The following is a 19862-nucleotide window of genomic DNA, read 5'->3' as shown; positions in this document are numbered from 1 at the left end:
AATAGTACATGTATCTTTCAACTTTAGGTCTTTTGTAATATACACTTTATTTTTACAAACTCAAAAGTATCGATCTATGTCTTTTCAATTTTGCTTTTCTGTGCCTTGCATAAGAAATTTAACCCTATTTCAAAAGTCAATAAAATATTTATTTTGTATTTATTTTCATAGTTTAAAATTTTATTTTCATATTTAAGTCGCCATCTAAAGTTTTAAAAAATAGTTTGATATGGGGCATTATTTGTCAAACAACTGAATCATGAGGTCCTACTATTTCTACTATTTTGTAAGGCAACTCCTGCCATATAGCAAGCTCACTTATATACATAGCCTTATTTATGAGTTCTGGTCTATCTATTCAGACTATTTGTCTATTATCATGCCAAAACCATTCTATTTTAATCACTAATCTATTAAAAAAGATTCTTAGCTGAAATAAAAGTTTCTATAAAATATACACCCACTCATTAGTAATTATTTTTAAGACTTTTTTTTAATGCGGCCCCTTTTAAAAAGTCAATATTTAATTTATTTCAATATTGTTTCTTTTTATGTTTTGGATTTTTGGCTCCAAGACATGTGGGATCTTAGCTCCCCAACAGGAATCAAACCCACATTCCCTGCATTGAAAGGCAAACTCTTAACTCCTGGACCTCCTGGGAAGTCCTAGCTTAGCTATTTTTTTTTTTTTTTTGACCCTTTGCTTTTATACATGAATTTAGAATTAGCTTGTGAAGTTCTATGAAAAAAAATTGAGGAGGAAAATGATTGAAATTGTATTAAAGGGTGATTAGGGGAGAACAGACATCTTTATAACATTAAGCTTTCACTTCTGAAAACATAGTTTGAATCTCATTTTATCAGATTATCCCTTTACTATCTCTCTTACTGATATTATCTTTGTATTCCTCTGCCATCCTTCTCGTTTTTCAATGACTATTGTTCACACCTCACTGATATTTCTCCAATATATACAGAGACGATCTCTGCACTTAACACTCTTGGCACTTTGAATTCCTCCTCTCCAATATTTTACATATAGTATCTTCATTATATATTTCTAGCTGTCCCTATAGTAGAGTCACACTCTACACCTTGATATTTCCAATAGTTATAACAATTGCAATTCCTTCCATTTTCTTTCACTTATCCTATTATCTAACGACAATCTCTTTGCATTTTCTCACTAAGATACACTAACCATGGACTTGACAAGAACATCTCATGAAGACTCTCTCTCTTTCCTAAGTGTGCTTGCATGTATGCTGGATCCGCTCGTCTTTCTCTTATTTTGTGGTCTGTATTGCTGAAAAGAAAACACAGTCATGGTCTGCTTCAAGCCAGAATGGATTATGTGGTATTAAATTTACCCTCTCTCCACAAATAACTATAATTTTGGGCCAAAAAATATAAAACATATTTTTTAGACAGTGGACAGCAGACAACTCATGACTGATCGCTGAGAAGGGGAAATAAGGTAAGGCCTTTGATCACCAAAGATTTCTTTCCGAAGGCACATTCTGAACTATGATGCAAGGCAAAGGAACTCATACAAAATGTGGATATCTCACTGAGTTAAACAGAAATTGGAGTTCACAGAACTGGGTTGGTGATGATATGGCTGGAATTATAGAACACAGAGCACCAGAGAAGACAAAACTATGCACAAAAAAACCTCAGAAATTGACACAGAGTTCAACTTGATTCTCTGGGCTGAATGCAAAGCTATACATATATACATAAGGTAAGACTCCATTAAAATAGGCAAAGGACAACTACTAGAAAGTGGTAGAACAATTCCAAGAACTCACACAGAGCTAGCAGATATTGAAATTCAAACAAATCATAACACTTTACTAGAGACTCCAGAAGTATCACATCTTAGTAGCAGGATTAAACTAAAGACAGAGCTCTACATTGACATGAATCAGCCATGGATTTACATGTATTCCCCATCCCGATTCCCCCACCCACTTCCCTCCCCACCCCATCCCTCTGGGTCTTCCCAGTGCACCAGCCCCGAGCACTTGTCTCATGCATCCAACCTGGGCTGGTGATCTGTTTCACCCTTGATAATATACATGTTTTGATGCTGTTCTCTCAAAGTGATTAGCCTCCAACTAATAAAAATAAATGGGGGGAAAAAGGAGCTCTCTAGACCTATTTGAGCAAGCAACCCGTGATACTCACAATGGAATAAATGGATCCATATCTGACTAACAACTAGAAAATCAGATAAAATATTTGAAATAGATGTTTTCAGACAGCGGACAATTAGCGTCACAAAGATGGGATCCCTAACAGAAGGGAAACAAATGAATAATTCCTATGATCACTCTGGCTTTCAAGACACAGGGATGGGAGATATTCTCACTGTAACCAGATAGATTAGAAAAACTCCTTTGAACATCTAAAATACTCTGTAGATACTTCAGAAGTGTCGTGTATGGACCAAGTAAGACTAAACAACCATCACTGCATCAGGCCTGCACTAAGAAAACTTTAAATAGTCTATCTGTATTATTAAGGGCAAAGAGAGACCAAAAAAAAAAAAAAAGACATAATAAATAAACTAATTAAATGGTATATTAGAAAGTGGTAGATTCTTAAAGAAAAGGTAGAACAGACTAATAGGGGTGTGTGAAGGAGGAGAAAAAGGATAGTCATTAAGATTGGCCTCATTAAGAAGATATCAGCTGAGCAAAGACAAAGGAAGTAAGGAAATTTGTTATGCAAATGTCTGGTTGAAGCCCTAAGCCAGTGCTTTAAGGGAGAATCATGCCTGGCTTGTTTGAGGTACCACAAAGAAAAGCTGTGTGGGCAAGGCAGAAAGTAGAAGAAAATGTGGTCAAAGAAGTATGTAAGTTGTAGGGTGGGGTTGGTGAGTTAGACTGACGATTTTGCAGGATCTGGTAGGTCATTTTAGAGATACCATCTTTTACTCTGACATGCAAAAATTAATTACAAGAGTTTAACAGACTAATCATATGATATGACTTTTATCATAAAATTACTACCATTTCCCTGTTTTGAGTAGACTAAAAGACAAAATTAAACAGGGAGCCAGTTAGGAGACTTTGTTCACAGACACAGGTAGGCCTGGAAGTCAGGCATGTGCAATATAAAGTCCATATTCTTAACTGTTAAAATTTGCTTGATGATCATATTGACAGTGATGATACCTTGCAATAGTACATTTGAAAGAAGGAAGATGAAGAAAAGGACTAGAAGAAGGATAAGGAGAAGGAAAAAGGGCAGAACAACAGTGTGTGTGTATGTTAGTCACGCAGTCATGTTCAAGTCTTTGTGACCCCATGGACTGTAGTCCACCAGATTCCTCTGTCCATGGAATTCTCCAGGCAAGAATACTGGAGTGGGTAGCCATTTCCTTCTCCAGGGAATCTTCCTGACCCAGGGATTGAGCCCAGGTCTCCTGCATTGCAGGCAGACTCTATCAACTGAGCCACTGGGAAGACCTCCAAAAACAGTAGTAATAATATATATTAATAATTTGTTGTGGTAGTTTTCCCTCTTGCTGGTTTTAGCATTGTTTCTACTGTTGAGGTGTTTTAGTAAAAACAATAGCCATCAAGTAGTGAATCTCTATCTACCAAATGTCATGGTAGGCTCTTTATATGCATTCTTCCCTTTAATTTTCACAATAGTCACATGAAGTAGTATTATCATCTTTGTTTTACATATGGAAAATTGAGGTACAAAAAGATTAAGCCAAGATTGTTTGAATCCATTGTCCTGTGATCTCTCTACAATAATTTGCTGTCTTTGTTTATTGTCAAGTCTAGCCATAGCCAGGATGAAGTTTCACTGAGACTGAAATCTCCAGAATGGAGACCAAAGCAGCAAAAGACTCTTGAAATTTTAGACATGCCATATATAAAAGTGTGTGTGTGTGTGTGTGTGTGTATTTAAGCTACATTGCTGTTTATAATAATGTAAGCAATATTTCACTGCTAATTTTTTTTAATTTTTCATTACCTAACTCAGAGGACACTCTGTTAGCACACCCAGATAAAATAGGTTTGATGAATTAAGAAGAGTCAAAATAACAAATAAGTATATTTTGCTGTCTCACATTGTTACTGGAATGCAGTTAATTCCTTTTGGACCAGAGGCCTGAAACACTGTATTGTATCTCATTTACTTGTGTGATGTTTCCAAGTAAGACAGAAAAAAGAATTTATTCTAAATACATGAACTTTTAAGTTCATTAAACAATTCAAACCGAGAAATCAAAAATAAAGCATCTCACTGCTGATAGGATAGAAAAATAACATAAACTGTATGGCAGAAATTTATAAATATGAATAAAGAGTTTTAAAAATATTAATATACTTAGCCCATCAATTTTCCTCACAGGAATTTATTCTAAAGAAGTGAAAAGAAATCTGGGTAAAATTTCACGCATAAAGGTGCTCCCTAGAGTATTATTTATAACAACAGATAATAAAAGGCAATCTTTATGCCCAAGATTTAAAGAAGGGGTCCAAAAGTACATAACTATTGTACAGTCATGTTTATGATGGTTTAACTGACAGAAAATTTCTTGTAATACTGTTTAGTTTCCTTATAAGATATAAAATGTATACATGTTGCAAATTTAATTATGCTCTAAAGAATAAAATAGAAAATAAATAAGCCTAGAAGTAAATATGCCAAAAAGTTATTAGTATTTGCTTCTAGGTAGTAAGATTATGGGGTGTGTGTAAGTATGGGTATGTACATGCTTCTTCTCTGCTTCTGATAATTATCTATATTGTACAAATTTACTATAGTAAGCATTGGATACTTTTACAGTCAGAATAGAGGGGGAAAAAATAAACTCAAAGAGATAAAAAGCATATAAAAGACAGAAAATACTTTCAACAATCCAGACACATCATTTTATTTCTTCTTATTGGCTAAAGTTTTATCATCAGTATTTAAATAGGAAGATTTGCTTTCATATCACATGAGTGTTCTGCTGCATAAATAACAAATTTCCATGTAAGACTATTTAATATAGTGTTTTTAAGAGAGAAAATTTCTTTTCAATAAAGATACCTGGATGTTTAGTTATCATAGATTCTTACAAATGTACTATTTACCAACTACTTTGGGAGTTAATATATCAGTCCTGGAATATGACACCATATGTTTCAAGCATTTATCACTTGCTAAAAATCATTAAGGAAGATGATCCAAAAGCTAGACCTGTTTATACAGTATATTCGATGCTTCAATTTTTAGTAGAGTCAGACTTTGATGACTAATATTTCTTTTGCCCGCTAGTACCAAACCCTAAATAAGGTTCCTGACTAGATTACATTCATGCAGTTCTCATTTTAACGGAAATTGGAGAGATGGCAAAAGATTATGGGACGAGCCATTATAAAAACAGACCTCACAAGTCAGACTTAATAGTGAAATCATTCTCTTTCATGTAGACAACCATGAAAACAAATATCCTGTGAGCTAGAGATATGTACTGTATCTTTCCAGCAAATCTTTATGCCTTCTTGAGAAAGATTTCCATAACTATATAATGTGATTACAGTTGATGAAGCAATGGCCCACAGAAAGAGACTGATAAAGCATCAGCCTCAGGAAAACAGATAAACATGTTCATGATTTTTAATTGTAACAAGGGTAGGATAACACTGGATATGAAGATAGAACTTAGAGCAAGTATTTGTTTCTTCAACTTTAAAAACAAGCATCCATAAAATAGTACCAACTCTTCCAAGAATAATAACAAAATAGTCATTTCACTTCCTTGATTGATAGACAAGATTCAAAAAAGACTGTAGGCCTTTAACATGTAGTATAAAAATTATAACACTCTGGAAGAGACCTTTTTAACGGTAAAGTGAATATAAGCCACCTAAAAGAACAAACAACAATAAACTTTGAAATGTATGAGCAATTTGTCCAAAAGATTATCCCAGGTCATATAACTTAAGAAACACATTTTCTGAACACTCTAGTCATCCAACCTTGCCCTCCATGCCTGACCATAGAAACTATAAGGATACTCTTGATAGAGACTAAAGTGAAAGAAAAACTAGGTTAGGAATTTAATGTGGCCCAAAGTAAAAAAATATATATATATACATGTAATATATATATATATACATATACATATAATTTCAGAGCTTCTGCTAAGTCTCTGCTTAGGAAAGGATATGATGAGAATAGATTCTGTTCCTTGAAAAGTAATAGGTCTCATTTCTTAAGAGATAGTGGATTCCTGGTTGGAATAGACAAGCTGAAAGATAAGCATGAGCTGTGGATAAAGAGGAAAAGAGTAATCCCATTTGTGAAGTTAGAAAACCTGGTAGATTATACAGCCTTAAAGAAAATGTTTCCCTTCCTTAATATGAATTGACTATGCTGCCTTGGAATTACTGTTCTTTTTTTGAGTGGTGTGTGTATGTGACAACTGTAAATTGCTGACATGAGATAAACACACCAATAGAAGAATGAGAGGCTGCATGCTTACGTCATCATAGCAGAGAGATCATAGGGAACCCAAACTAGAGTTCCAAGACGCAGGCTTATACATATGGCTAAGGCCTCCTGCTATGATTTATACTGTCAAGACTTAGTATCATAGACTTTGAAAAAGCACTTTGAGGATTGTTGATTGTCTTGCTGGAATAAGAGGGACCATCCTAGGGACAGGTGAAGCCCTGTAGATAAAATGTATGTTGCCCTAAAGTGATTGCAGGGAAGGAATATTATCCTTACTGTAAAAAACTGAAAAAGGAATTATCTCATGAGCATGTAAGTAAAACAAGAAGCAAAGCAAAGAACTAAAGTTTGTTGTAGAGCAATAATCTGTATGGGGTTTATTTCCCCTCTTGTCCTAAACAGCTGAGATAATTCATAGTTAGCCAACATTGTTCAGAGCCCCCTCATGTACATAATTCCTTCTAGTTACCCCTAAATTTCAGTAAACATAACATACACCGAGTCCTGTGTCAGTGGTGTTATAGAAAATTAAAAGAATTGGTAGTAAAGTGAAGTGGCTGTTCATGAACCCCTCTTCTGCTGAAGCCAGCATGCCAGGAAGGGCACTGTGAGGACAAGTGAGGGTCCCTAAATTTCAAACACTGACCATTACCTACCTAACATATGACTCAAGTTACAGTTGAAAGAAACAGAGAGAAGGAAACAACCAGGTGAAACAGCAAGTAGATTAGATTGACTTAGGAGGGGAAATTAAACTCCTCCCTCTCTCTCAAATATGCTAGAAAAAAAGAAGCCTGAAGAAAGAAGGCAGATATTAGATTACAGGGCTATGCTTTCACCTGCTTTAAACAATCCTATCACTATGTACAGAAAGCTTGTGCAGAATCTTCCAAAATCAGTCATCTCAATATAACAATAACAACTGATTTCTCAGGGTTAGATTTTTATCAAAGTTTGTTAAAAGCGTATGTCTTTAGTTCTATTTTCATCAATATTTTTATCTTTATTCAAAACAATTTTGAACAGGATTGTAAAACATATACTCTTATGTTACAAAATGTACATGAAGAAATTGTGGTTAAAGATAGATTCATATTATTTAGGTTGGTGCAAAGTAATTGCGGTTTCAGACCATGAATTTTAAATCATTATAACTAGGTTCAATCACAGCTTTATTAATAAAAATAGAAACCATTATAATCAACACATTTTTGCCAATGAGAAATAAGTTTGTTTATTCCTGTAGCATAAAAATCCATGCTTCAGGATTCAACGAACTCTTGAAAGGCATTTTCTACCTCCAGCTGGTTGTGTAAGCGTTTTCCCTGCAAAAAGTTGTCAAGATGCTTGAAGAGGTGGTAGTCCATTGGCGAGAGGTCAAGTGAATATGGTGGATGAGGCAAAACTTTGTAGACTAATTCTTTCAACTTTTTAAGCATTGGTTGTGCAACGTGCAATTGGATGTTTTCGTGGAAAAGAATTGGGCTCTTTCTGTTGACCAATGCTGGCTGCAGGCATTGCAGTTTTCGGTGTATCTCATGGATTTGCTGAACATATTTCTCATATGCAATGGCTTCACCTGGATGCAGAAAGCTGTAGTGGGTCAGATGGGCAGCAGACCACCAAATAGTGACCATGATCTTTTTTGGTGCAAGTTTAGCTTTAGGAAGTACTTCGGAGCCTCTTCTTGGTCCAATCACTGAGATGGTCATCACTAGTTGTCGTATAAAACCCACTTGTCATTGCAGGACACAATCCAATCAAGAAACAGTTGGTTGCATAGAATAAAAGGAGACAACAGTTCAAAATGATTCTTTTTTTGATTGGCGGTCAGTCCATGGGTACCCACTTACTGAGATTTTTCATCTTTCCAATTTGCTTCAAATGCTGAATGACTATAGAATGGTTCACGTTGAGTTCTTTGGCAACTTCTCGGGTTGGTTGTTGTCAACTTCCAATGGCCAGTCACTGCGCTCATCATCTTCAAGGCTCTTGTCTCCTTTGCAGAATTTCTTGGACCACCACTGCACTGTACATTCGTTAGCAATTCCTAGACCAAATGCATTCTTGATGCTGCGAATTGTCTCTGCTGCTTGATGACCATTTTGAGCTTGAATAAGAAAATTAGTCGACTTTGCTTTTTGCCTAATATCATTTCCCTAGTCTAAAATAAATATAAAATAAACAGCAAGTACTAAATCATTAGCAAAAAGACAAAGTGAGAAATGTGCATTAAAATAACTTAACCGCTTTTATTTAAGAATGTATTCCAACATAAAAAGGCAAAGTTCAACAATGCAAAACCATGAATACTTCTGCACCAACCTAAATACTATCAGAATAACAGAAAAGTTAGTATGCAAAAACACAAGTAAAAAAGTTTTCCAGAGTCATTAACATGGGCTATAAAATTGACTCTGAGTTCTGCAACAGCCAAACAAAGTGAAAAGCAGGATGAATTACAAGAATCATATTACTTTTAAGATAGAAACACCTTGTTATATAGGTGAAGAAATTTTTTTTGTGAAAATGAGTTCTGTGAAGAAAAGATATACAGAGCAGCACCATATAATAATCATAAGTCACTTCCAGTGGTTCCTTATAGGCTTCCCCCATGGAAGCCTAACACATCATGCTAAAGCTTCAATCAGTAAAGAACACTGTGTTCTTATGAAATCTGCTTGTATTTTTAATAACCACCAGATAACAAAAGCCAGTATATTATACCTGTTATTCTATATCTCTTGAAATAAAATGATATCACTACTACACATATAAAAGAATATATTTCTAATATAGCCATTATTTTGATATCCCTAAAATAAAACAAATGCATAATCTTCTTACCAAAACCACACTGAGGGGATCCACTAATTCTCTCACCTGTGATTCTTTCACATTTTCAACAGTAAAGTTGAACCAGACTCGGAAGCGAGGATTACAGGTGTCCGGCCTAATGAATAAATCATACTCAAACTCAGAGACCTGGTCCACCCGTCCAAGGTTACCTGTTAATAAAAATTAAGAGAACTGGGTGTTAATAGAAGTTCATGAAGCTCAATGGCACATACATTTAAATATTATGAGCCCTGACAGTGACATTTGTCATCATTTGGTCCTTATAGGTTCATCCTTCAGAATCCATTAGACTGCCACCAACTCTGAATGTAGTCCAAGAGAAGAGGAGGTTTTCAGCTAGTCTGGGCTGTGGAACAAGCAACTCTTTCTGTCATTATAACCTAGAAGATCAATTTGTGCTACAAGTGTCTTTGACAGACTGGTTGGTATGCTATATAGAGCAAGTGGCAAGCACCCTTAAAACAAGTAAAGACCACAACCAAACTTCAGTTTCCTGGCTAGAAAAACAAAAATGATAACATCCTGTGTCTTTTGTATTAAGCTTTATGGTGTACAAGTTATCTCTAATATATTTGATTTTATTTAATTCTCACAACACAGCTACGCAATTTGTACTGTATTTTGTACATTTTCAAACTTTTATCAGAACATGTTAAGAGAATAGAGTAAGGGTTAAACAAAAATTAGAAGTAGTTTCTACATAAAAATAATAATGGTAAAATCACAAACAACCATAAAATTAATTTCCATTTCCTCCACCAGCAAAGCAGGCATATCAAAAGTGTAAAAACTTAAGTGTGACTCCCATTCTTTGTCTCTCCTCTCTCCACCTAATAGTCTAATGAGTAGTAAACTGCCCCAAATTTTAACACTGGGATGGGATAAAAAATAAAAGCCAAGAGTCTGGTAAATTCCCAAACTAGTTAATAAACCAAAAAAAGAAGAGTAAACACAACTACAGAAAGCAACAAAGCAATTGACTGAGAAGTCAGTATGGTCTGCACTTGAACAGCACAGCAATATCCTACTTTAACAGCAACGTCTTACTAAATAGCACAAGGAATTATATTCAATATTCTGGGATAATCTATAATGGAAAAAAATTTTAAAAACGAATGTGTGTGTGTATAACTAAGTCACTTTGCTGTACAGAAGAAATTAACACAACATTGTAAGTCAACTATACTTCAGTCAGATTTTTTAAAAAATCCATAAGTCATCACAAAAAAGTAATCTCTAGTCTATCTTTCTCAAAAAGAACACTCAGAATTAAACTTTATACACATGAGAGTTCTAAATAATTTCTCTTACTAGTTCTATTGACATGTCACTTATTTTTCTGAGCACCAGTTGTAGTCGACAGGGTACTAGCCTAGGAATCAGCAGAGCTGAATTCTATCTCAGTTGACCCACTGTGTAACAATGGGTAAATTACCTACCCTCTCAACGTCTCATTTGCAAAATGAGAATATTGAGTTACCTAACTTCTAAGGTTCCTTTCAGCTGTAACATTATTTGGCTGCCTGATTCTAAGATTGATCAGGAAATGATCCAAGATAAGCCTTCCTTCAGAACCAAATCAATTAACCTTAGGGCGATTTTGTCTGTTCTCATTAAAATATGTCCTGAGAACCAGACTGACTCCTCCTTCCAGAACCAGGATGATCAGATACCTTGAGTTAAGTAGACACATATTTTTTAAAATGCATTGATGGGAAAACACCAACAAGAGTTAATTAAAACCAAAAACTTTTCATTTTTCTAGCTTCATTGTCTTCAGAATTTCCAAGGAGCTTCATCAATGTAATTGGTCCTTTCAAATATTATCATTCAAAAATATTTACTAAGGCTTCTTTTGTAGAAGAAGGAACATTTATTATATGAGAGCACTGAACTTAAAATCAGAAGATCTAAACTCAAGTTTTATCTCTGTCACTTACTAAGCGACCTTGGAAAATTAACCCAAGATGTGTACAACCTCTGCTTATTCAACTATTCAAGTATATTCAAGTATAAAGTAGAAATAGGAATACTTATCTCCAGGCTAAGTAATGTTAACATTAATTTTAACTAATACATAACTGATATTAACATGAATTTTCAACAGAAAATTAACATTTTCTGAGCATTTCTACATGCCACATACTGTCCCAAATGCTTGGTATATTAATCTATTTAATTCTTACCACAATCCCCAACTGGTAGAAACCACTACAGTCCTCATTTTACATATGAAAAAAAGCAAGGAACAAATATATAAAATAACTTAGCCAAAGCTATTATACCATATAAGCAAGTATGAGTCAGAACTGGGATTTGAATTCAAACAATATGTCTCTAGCCACTAGACAATCAGTCCAGTTCAGTTCAGTTCAGTCTCTCAGTCGTGTCTGACTCTTTGTGACCCAATGAACCACAGCACGCCAGGCCTCCCTGTCCATCACCAACTCCCGGAGCCCACCCAAACCCATGTCCATAGAGTCGGTGATGCCATCCAACCATCTCATCCTCTGTCCTCCCCTTCCCCTTCTGCCCTCAATCTTTCTCAGCATCAGGGTCTTTTCCAATGAATCAGCTCTTCGCATCAGGTGGCCAAAGGACTGGAGTTTGAGCTTTAACATCAGTCCTTCCAATGAACACCCAGGACTGATCTCCTTTAGGATGGACTGGTTGGATCTCCTTGCAGTCCAAGGGACTCTCAAGTCTTCTCCAATACCACAGTTCAAAAGCATCAATTCTTCTGCGCTCAGCTTTCTTTATAGTCCAACTCTCACATCCATACATGACCACTGGGAAAACCACAGCCTTGACTAGACAGACCTTTGTCAACAAAGTAATGTCTCTGCTTTTTAATATGCTGTCTAGGTTGATCATAACTTTTCTTTCAAGGAGTAAGTGTCTTTTAATTTCTTGGCTGCAATCACTATCTGCAGTGATTTTGGAGCCCAGACAGTAACTTTTACTAAAAAAAAAAAAAAACCTGGTTGGAAGAATAGGAAGATAATACACCTTGAAAGTACAGCATAAGGTATAATTCTTAACAAAAAATTATACAACACAAAGTGAAAAAGCTATTTTTGACCTCCAGAAGTTCATGGTTGAAAAATTAAACATTAACGTGCATTTCAACATTAAAGGAAAAGAAGATTTTTATTTTGTTTTTCATTCTGGAGCACTATAAATGGATTTTGATTAATAAAAACATCTTAAAATCATTGCTATATATTGTATCTAAAAATACAGAAAATATGTATTAAAGTCTACAGTTCCAAAATTATTTCAGACCCTTTATATTATTAAAGCCTCACCATGACCCCATAATGAGTAAGCTGAGATTCAGGAATCTTTAGTGCTTGCTTAAGTTCACGCTTTAAAGCACCAGGGGAAGTCCCCAAAACAAAGACTTTACGTTACATTGTGCTGCTCTTTGGAAAGGGCCTTCTTGATGGCTCAGCAGGTAAATCCATGGCTGATTCATGTCAATGTATGACAAAACCCACTACAATATTGTAAAGTAATTAGCCTCCAACTAATAAAAATTAAAAAAAAAAAAAAAAAGAATCTACCTGCAATGCAGGAGACACAGGACAGGAGACTTGGGTTCATTCCCTGGGTCAGGAAGACACCCTGAAGGAGGAAATGGCAACCCACTCCAGTATCCTTGCCTGAAAAAGTTCACAGACAGAGGAGCCTGGCGGGCTACAGTCCAAGGTGTCGCAGAGTCAGTATGACTGAGCGGCTAACCAGCAGCAGCACCTCTCTGGAATATACCACAGCAACAGTCAGTTCGTTTATTGACTGATTCAATCACTTATTCATTCTAAAAGTACTACAGTCTGTGCTATAAAATAGAGCAGAAAGTAAGTCCAACAGGTGGGGCCTTTGCTTTCACTAAGTTTGAAAGTGAAGTCGCTCAGTCGTGTCGGACTCTTTGCAACCCCATGGACTGTAGCCTATGAGGTTCCTCCATTCATGGAATTTTCCAGGCAAGAGTACTGTTTTCAGTCCCAAATAATAAGCATCTGGTATTTGGTCTTCTGTAACTACTCTGTTGGCCTTCTTCACCACTCCTATGAGGAGTATTCTCTCTGTGTGTATGAAGGGGGAAAAAAATGCTTTTCTTATATTACCAGTAATATTTCAACAAAGTGCGAATTTATGACATTCTGATTCTGAACACAGAAACTTGAAATAAGCTGACCATGCCTCTATGTCATCTGGTTCCCTCCACCTTATGAAAGGAGAGAAGAAAACAAATAGGAATCTAAAACATAGGACAAACACACACACACACATACAAAAAGTAGATTTTAAACACTGACATATCAATAGTCATGTTAAATATAAATGGACTAAATATTATAAATAGACTCAAAAATTATTCTGGATAAAAATAACAATGTATGTAGCAGTGGGATTGCTGGGTCTTATGGTGGTTTTATTCCTAGTTTTTTAAGGAATCTCCATACTGTCTTCCATAGTGGCTGTATCAATTTACATTCCCACCAACAGTGAGTGCAAGAGGGTTCCCTTTTCTTCACACCCTCTTCAGCATTTAATGTTTGTGGCTTTTTGATGATGGTCATTCTGACTGGTGAGATGATATTTCACTGTAGTTTTGATTTTCATTTCTCTAATAATGAGTTATGTTGAGCATCCTTTCATGTGTTTATTAGCCATCTGTATGTCTTCTTTGGAGAAATGTCTGTTTAGGTCGTTTTCCCACTTTTGATTGGGTTGTTTGTTTTTTCTGGTATCGACTTGATGACATGCTTGTATATTTTTGAAAATAATCCTTTTTCAGTTGTTTCATTAAATTAAAAAATATAGAAAAAAACATAAATTTCTTGATACCATGAAAAAAATAAAAATGCATATAGCTTATAAAGAAAACTTTTATATTTAAGAACAAAGAAAGACTGAAAATAAATGATCCTTTCAACTATCATCATCCAAAAATATTTACTGAGCCCTAAGTTGTAGAGAGTACAATACTATTTTTTCAACAAATTATTAATTTTATAACAGGAAAGGCACTATCAAAAAGAAAGCTAATGTAGCTATATGTATCTCAGGCTTTGTAGACTTCAAATCAAGAAACTCACTAGAAATGAACAGAGACATTTCATAATGCAAAAAAGGTAACTGCATCAGAGAAGATACAAAAATATCAAAAAATATACATCTAATAACAGATCTTCAAAATACATAAGTAAACTTGGACAAAGTAAAACATGGAGACAACTTTACAAATACAGTAAGAAATTTGAACACACCAATTCCACAAACCCAGAAAATATTCAGAAAGGATTTAGACAATTAGAAAATGTGATTTTAAAATATTTCTAGGGAGGAGCCAAGATGGCGGAGGAGTAGGACGGGGAGACCACTTTCTCTCCTACAAATTCATCAAAAGAATAACTGAATGCAGAGCAAACCTCACAAAACAACTTCTGATCGCTAGCTGAGGTCATCAGGCGCCCAGAAAAGCAGACCATTGTCTTCGAAAGGAGGTAGGACAAAATATAAAAGATAAAAAGTGAGACAAAAGAGCTAAAGACGGAGACCCGTCCCGGGAAGGGAGTCTTAGGCGGCCTTGCTTGGGCTAGGGTCCGGGCCTGAGGGCCCTGAGGACAATCGGAGGGAGCTTCTGTGAGGTGCCAACTTGAACTGTGGGAGACCAAAAGAGAGAAAATTAACCGGCCGGAACACACTGCCGGCCGTTCGCAGAACAAAGGGACGGAGAAAGTCCCAAGAAGAGGTCGCAGGCTGCGGACCCGCCCAGCCCCGCCGGAGGCAGGAGGCAGGGGGGAGGGGAAGGTCGCAGCGAGACACAGGGCGCGGGCGGGGACTGGGGCTGGGGACGCAGAGGGCGGAAGGCGCGCGCACCCGACTGGCGTCAGCGGAAACTGAGACTGGGTCCGCGGAAGGGAGTGAGTGTGCCACACCTGGGGATAGTGCGCCCATCAAGCCCCTCGCTGCCTGGACCGCTCTGACGGGGAAGGCACAGAGAGCAGGCGCAGCTTTTCCTTCCCCGCTTTTGTGTAACACCCGAGGGCTGGAACCTAGCGCAGCGCGGGGCGCGCTCCATATAGAACAGCCGGGAGCCTGAGCAGCGGCAGACGGAGAAAGCAGCGTCAGCCCCTCCCGGCAGCGCCAGCCCGCCCCCGCAGGGCCAGCCCCTCCCCACAGCGTCAGCCCCGCCCCGCAGCGCCAGCCCCTCCCCGCAGCGTCAGCCCCGCCCCGCAGCGTCAGCCCCGCCCCGCAGCGCAACGGAACTAGCTAACTGAATAAGAGTCCACCTCCGCCCGCCTGTGTCAGGGCGGAAATGAGGCTCTGAAGAGACCGGCAAACAGAAGCCAAATAAACAAAGGGAACCGCTTCAGAAGGGACTGGTGCAACAGACTAAAATCCCTCTAGAAAACACCGACTTCACCGGAAGGGCCCTGTAGATATCGAGAAGTGTAAGCTGGAACGAGGAGCTATCTGACACTGAGCCGAACCCACACTGACCGCAACAGCTCCAGAGAAATTCCTAGATATATTTTTACTTTTTTTTTTCTAAGTAAGGAAAAAAAAAATTTTTTTTTCTTTTTATATTTTTTCTTTTTTATTTTTTCTCTTTTATTTTCCTTTAAAATTCCCTATTACTCCCCCATTACTCCTTAACTTTCATTTACATAGATTTTTACGATTTTTTTAATTAGGGGAAAAAAAAAATTTTTTTTTTTCTTTCTTTTTTTTTTTTCTTTTTCTTTTTTTCTTTTTTCTTCTTTTTTTCCTTTCCGTTTTCTCTTTTATTTTCTATTTTTCTTTTTCTCTTATTTCTTTTAAAGTCCTCTAGTACTCCTCTACTACTCTTCATTTTCATTTTCACTACACTATAACCTTACCAAAAAAAAAAGAAGCCCTATCTTTAAACCGAAGATTATTCTCTCCCAATCTTGACTCTCTGTTTTCTACCTCAGAACACCTCTATTTCCTCCTTTCCCCTTCTCTTCCCAATCCAATTCTGTGAATCCTTGTAGGTGTCTGAGATACGGAGAACACCCTGGGAACAGACAGCTGCGTAGATCTGTCTCTCTCCTCTTGAGTCCCCCTTTTTCTCCTCCTGCTCATCTCTATCTCCCTCCTCCCTTTTCTCCTGTTCATGTAACTCTGTGAACCTCTCTGGGTGTCCCTAACAGGGGAGAATCTTTTCGCCATTAACCTAGAAGTTTTATTATCAGTGCTGTAGAGTTGGAGAAGTCCTGAGACTACAGGAAGAATAAAACTGAAATCCAGAGGCAGGAAACTTAAGCCCAAAACCTGAGAACACCAGAAAACTCCTGACTACATGGAACTTTAAGCAATAAGTGACCGTCCAAAAGCTCCATACCTACACTGAAACCAACCACCACCCAAGAGCCAGTAAGTTTTAGAGCAAGACATACCACGCAAATTCTCCAGCAACACAGGAACATAGCCCCGAATGTCAACATACAGGCTGCCCAAGGTGACACCTAACACATAGACCCGTCTCAAAACTCATTACTGGGCACTCCATTGCTCTCCAAAAAGAAGAAATCAAGTTCCACGCACCAGTACACTGACGCAAGCTTCCCTAACCGGGAAACCTTGACAAGCCAATCGTCTAACCCCACCCACTGGGTAAATCCTCCACAATAAAAAAGAACCACAGACCTCCAGAATACAGAAAGTCCACTCCAGACACAGCAATCTAAACAAGATGAAAAGGCAAAGAAATACCCAACAGGTAAAGGAACAGGAAAAATGCCCACCAAGTCAAACAAAAGAGGAGGAGATAGGGAATCTACCTGAAAAAGAATTTAGAATAATGATAATAAAAATGATCCAAAATCTTGAAAACAAAATGGAGTTACAGATAAATAGCCTGGAGACAAAGATTGAAAAGATACAAGAATTGTTTAATAAAGACCTAGAAGAAATAAAAAAGAGTCAATTAAAAATGAACAATGCAATGAATGAGATCAAAAACACTTGGAGGGAACCAAGAGTAGAATAACGGAGGCAGAAGATAGGATAAGTGAGGTAGAAGATAAAATGGTGGAAATAAATGAAGCAGAGAGGAAAAAAGAAAAAAGGATCAAAAGAAATGAGGACAACCTCAGGGACCTCTGGGACAATGTGAAACGCCCCAACATTCGAATCATAGGAGTCCCAGAAGAAGAAGACAAAAAGAAAGGCCATGAGAAAATACTCGAGGAGATAATAGCTGAAAACTTCCCTAAAATGGGGAAGGAAATAGCCACTCAAGTCCAAGAAACCCAGAGAGTCCCAAACAGGATAAACCCAAGGCGAAACACCCAAGACACATATTAATCAAACTGACAAAGATCAAACACAAAGAACAAATATTAAAAGCAGCAAGGGAAAAACAACAAATAACACACAAAGGGATTCCCATAAGGATAACAGCTGACCTATCAATAGAAACCTCCAGGCCAGAAGGGAATGGCAGGACGTCCTGAAAGTAATGAAAGAGAATAACCTACAACCTAGATTACTGTATCCAGCAAGGATCTCATTCAGATATGAAGGAGAACTCAAAAGCTTTACAGATAAGCAAAAGCTGAGAGAATTCAGCACACCAAACCAGCTCTTCAACAAATGCTAAAGGATCTTCTCTAGACAGGAAATGCAGAAAGGTTGTATAAACGTGAACCCAAAACAACAAAGTAAATGGCAACAGGACCACACCTATCAATAATTACCCTAAATGTAAATGGGTTGAATGCCCCAACCAAAAGACAAAGATTGGCTGAATGGATACAAAAACAAGACCCCCATATATGCTGTCTACAAGAGACCCACCTCAAAACAAGAGACACATACAGACTAAAAGTGAAGGGCTGGAAAAAAATATTTCATGCAAATGGAGACCAAAAGAAAGCAGGAGTCGCAATACTCATATCAGATAAAATAGACTTTCAAATAAAAGCTGTGAAAAGAGACAAAGAAGGACACTACATAATGATCAAAGGATCAATCCAAGAAGAAGATATAACAATTATAAATATATATGCACCCAACATAGGAGCACCGCAATATGTATGGCAAACACTAACGAGTATGAAAGAGGAAATTAATAGTAACACAATAATAGTGGGAGACTTTAATACCCCACTCACAACTATGGATAGATCAACTAAACAGAAAATTAACAAGGAAACACAAACTTTAAATGACACAATGGACCAGCTAGACCTAATTGATATCTATAGGACATTTCACCCCAAAACAATCAACTTCACCTTTTTCTCAAGTGCACACGGAAACTTCTCCAGAATAGATCACATCCTGGGCCATAAATCTAGTCTTGGAAAATTCAAAAAAATTGAAATCATTCCAGTCATCTTTTCTGACCACAGTGCAGTAAGATTAGATCTCAATTACAGGAAAAAATTGTTAAAAATTCAAACATATGGAGGCTAAATAACACGCTTCTGAATAACCAACAAATCATAGAAGAAATCAAAAAAGAAATCAAAATATGTATAGAAATGAATGAAAATGAAAACACAACAACCCAAAACCTATGGGACACTGTAAAAGCAGTGCTAAGGGGAAAGTTCATAGCATTACAGGCTTACATCAAGAAACAAGAAAAAAAGCCAAATAAATAACCTAACTCTACACCTAAAGCAATTAGAGAAGGAAGAAATGAAGAACCCCAGGGTTAGCAGAAGGAAAGAAATCTTAAAAATCAGGGCAGTAAAATAAATGCAATAGAACTAAAGAGACGCATGCAAAAATCAACAAAGCTAAAAGCTGGTTTTTTGAAAAAAAATAAACAAAATGACAACATTAGCAAGACTCATTAAGAAACAAAGAGAGAAGAACCAAATTAACAAAAATTAGAAAATGAAAATGGAGAGATCACAACAGACAACACTGAAATACAAAGGATCATAAGAGACTACTACCAGCAGCTCTATGCCAATAAAATGGACAACTTGGATGAAATGGACAAATTCTAGAAAAGTATAACCTTCCAAAACTGAACCAGGAAGAAATAGAAGATCTTAACAGACCCATCACAAGCAAGGAAATCGAAACTGTCATCAAAAATCTTCCAGCAAACAAAAGCCAGGACCAGATGGCTTCACAGCTGAATTCTACCAAAAATTTAGAGAGGAGCTAACACCTATCTTACTCAAACTCTTCCAGAAAATTGCAGATGAAGGTAAGCTTCCAAACTCATCCTATGAGGCCACCATCACCCTAATTCCAAAACCAGACAAAGATGCCACAAAAAAAAAAAAAAACTACAGGCCAATATCACTGATGAACATAGATGCAAAAATCCTTAACAAAATTCTAGCAAACAGAATCCAACAACATATTAAAAAAATCATACACCATGACCAAGTGGGCTTTATCCCAGGAATGCAAGGATTCTTTAATATCCGCAAATCAATCAATGTAATACACCACATTAACAAATTGAAAGATAAAAACCATATGATTATCTCAATAGATGCAGAGAAAGCCTTTGACAAAATTCAACA

General features: G+C 36.8%; 1 protein-coding gene across 1 annotated transcript in view; it reads right to left on the bottom strand.

The window, feature by feature from the left end:
- The window catches only part of AGBL4 (AGBL carboxypeptidase 4), a 1430302-nt gene that overhangs the window by 1181862 nt on the left and 228578 nt on the right, over positions 1-19862 (bottom strand). The window contains exon 3 of the mRNA XM_043449387.1: positions 9355-9479. Coding sequence (XP_043305322.1) covers positions 9355-9479 — 125 coding nt within the window. The remainder of the gene's footprint in view (positions 1-9354; positions 9480-19862) is intronic.

This window comes from Cervus canadensis, chromosome 2 (assembly GCF_019320065.1).
Source record: "Cervus canadensis isolate Bull #8, Minnesota chromosome 2, ASM1932006v1, whole genome shotgun sequence".
NCBI lineage: Eukaryota > Metazoa > Chordata > Mammalia > Artiodactyla > Cervidae > Cervus > Cervus canadensis.
This window is presented reverse-complemented; position numbering and strand designations above follow the sequence as displayed.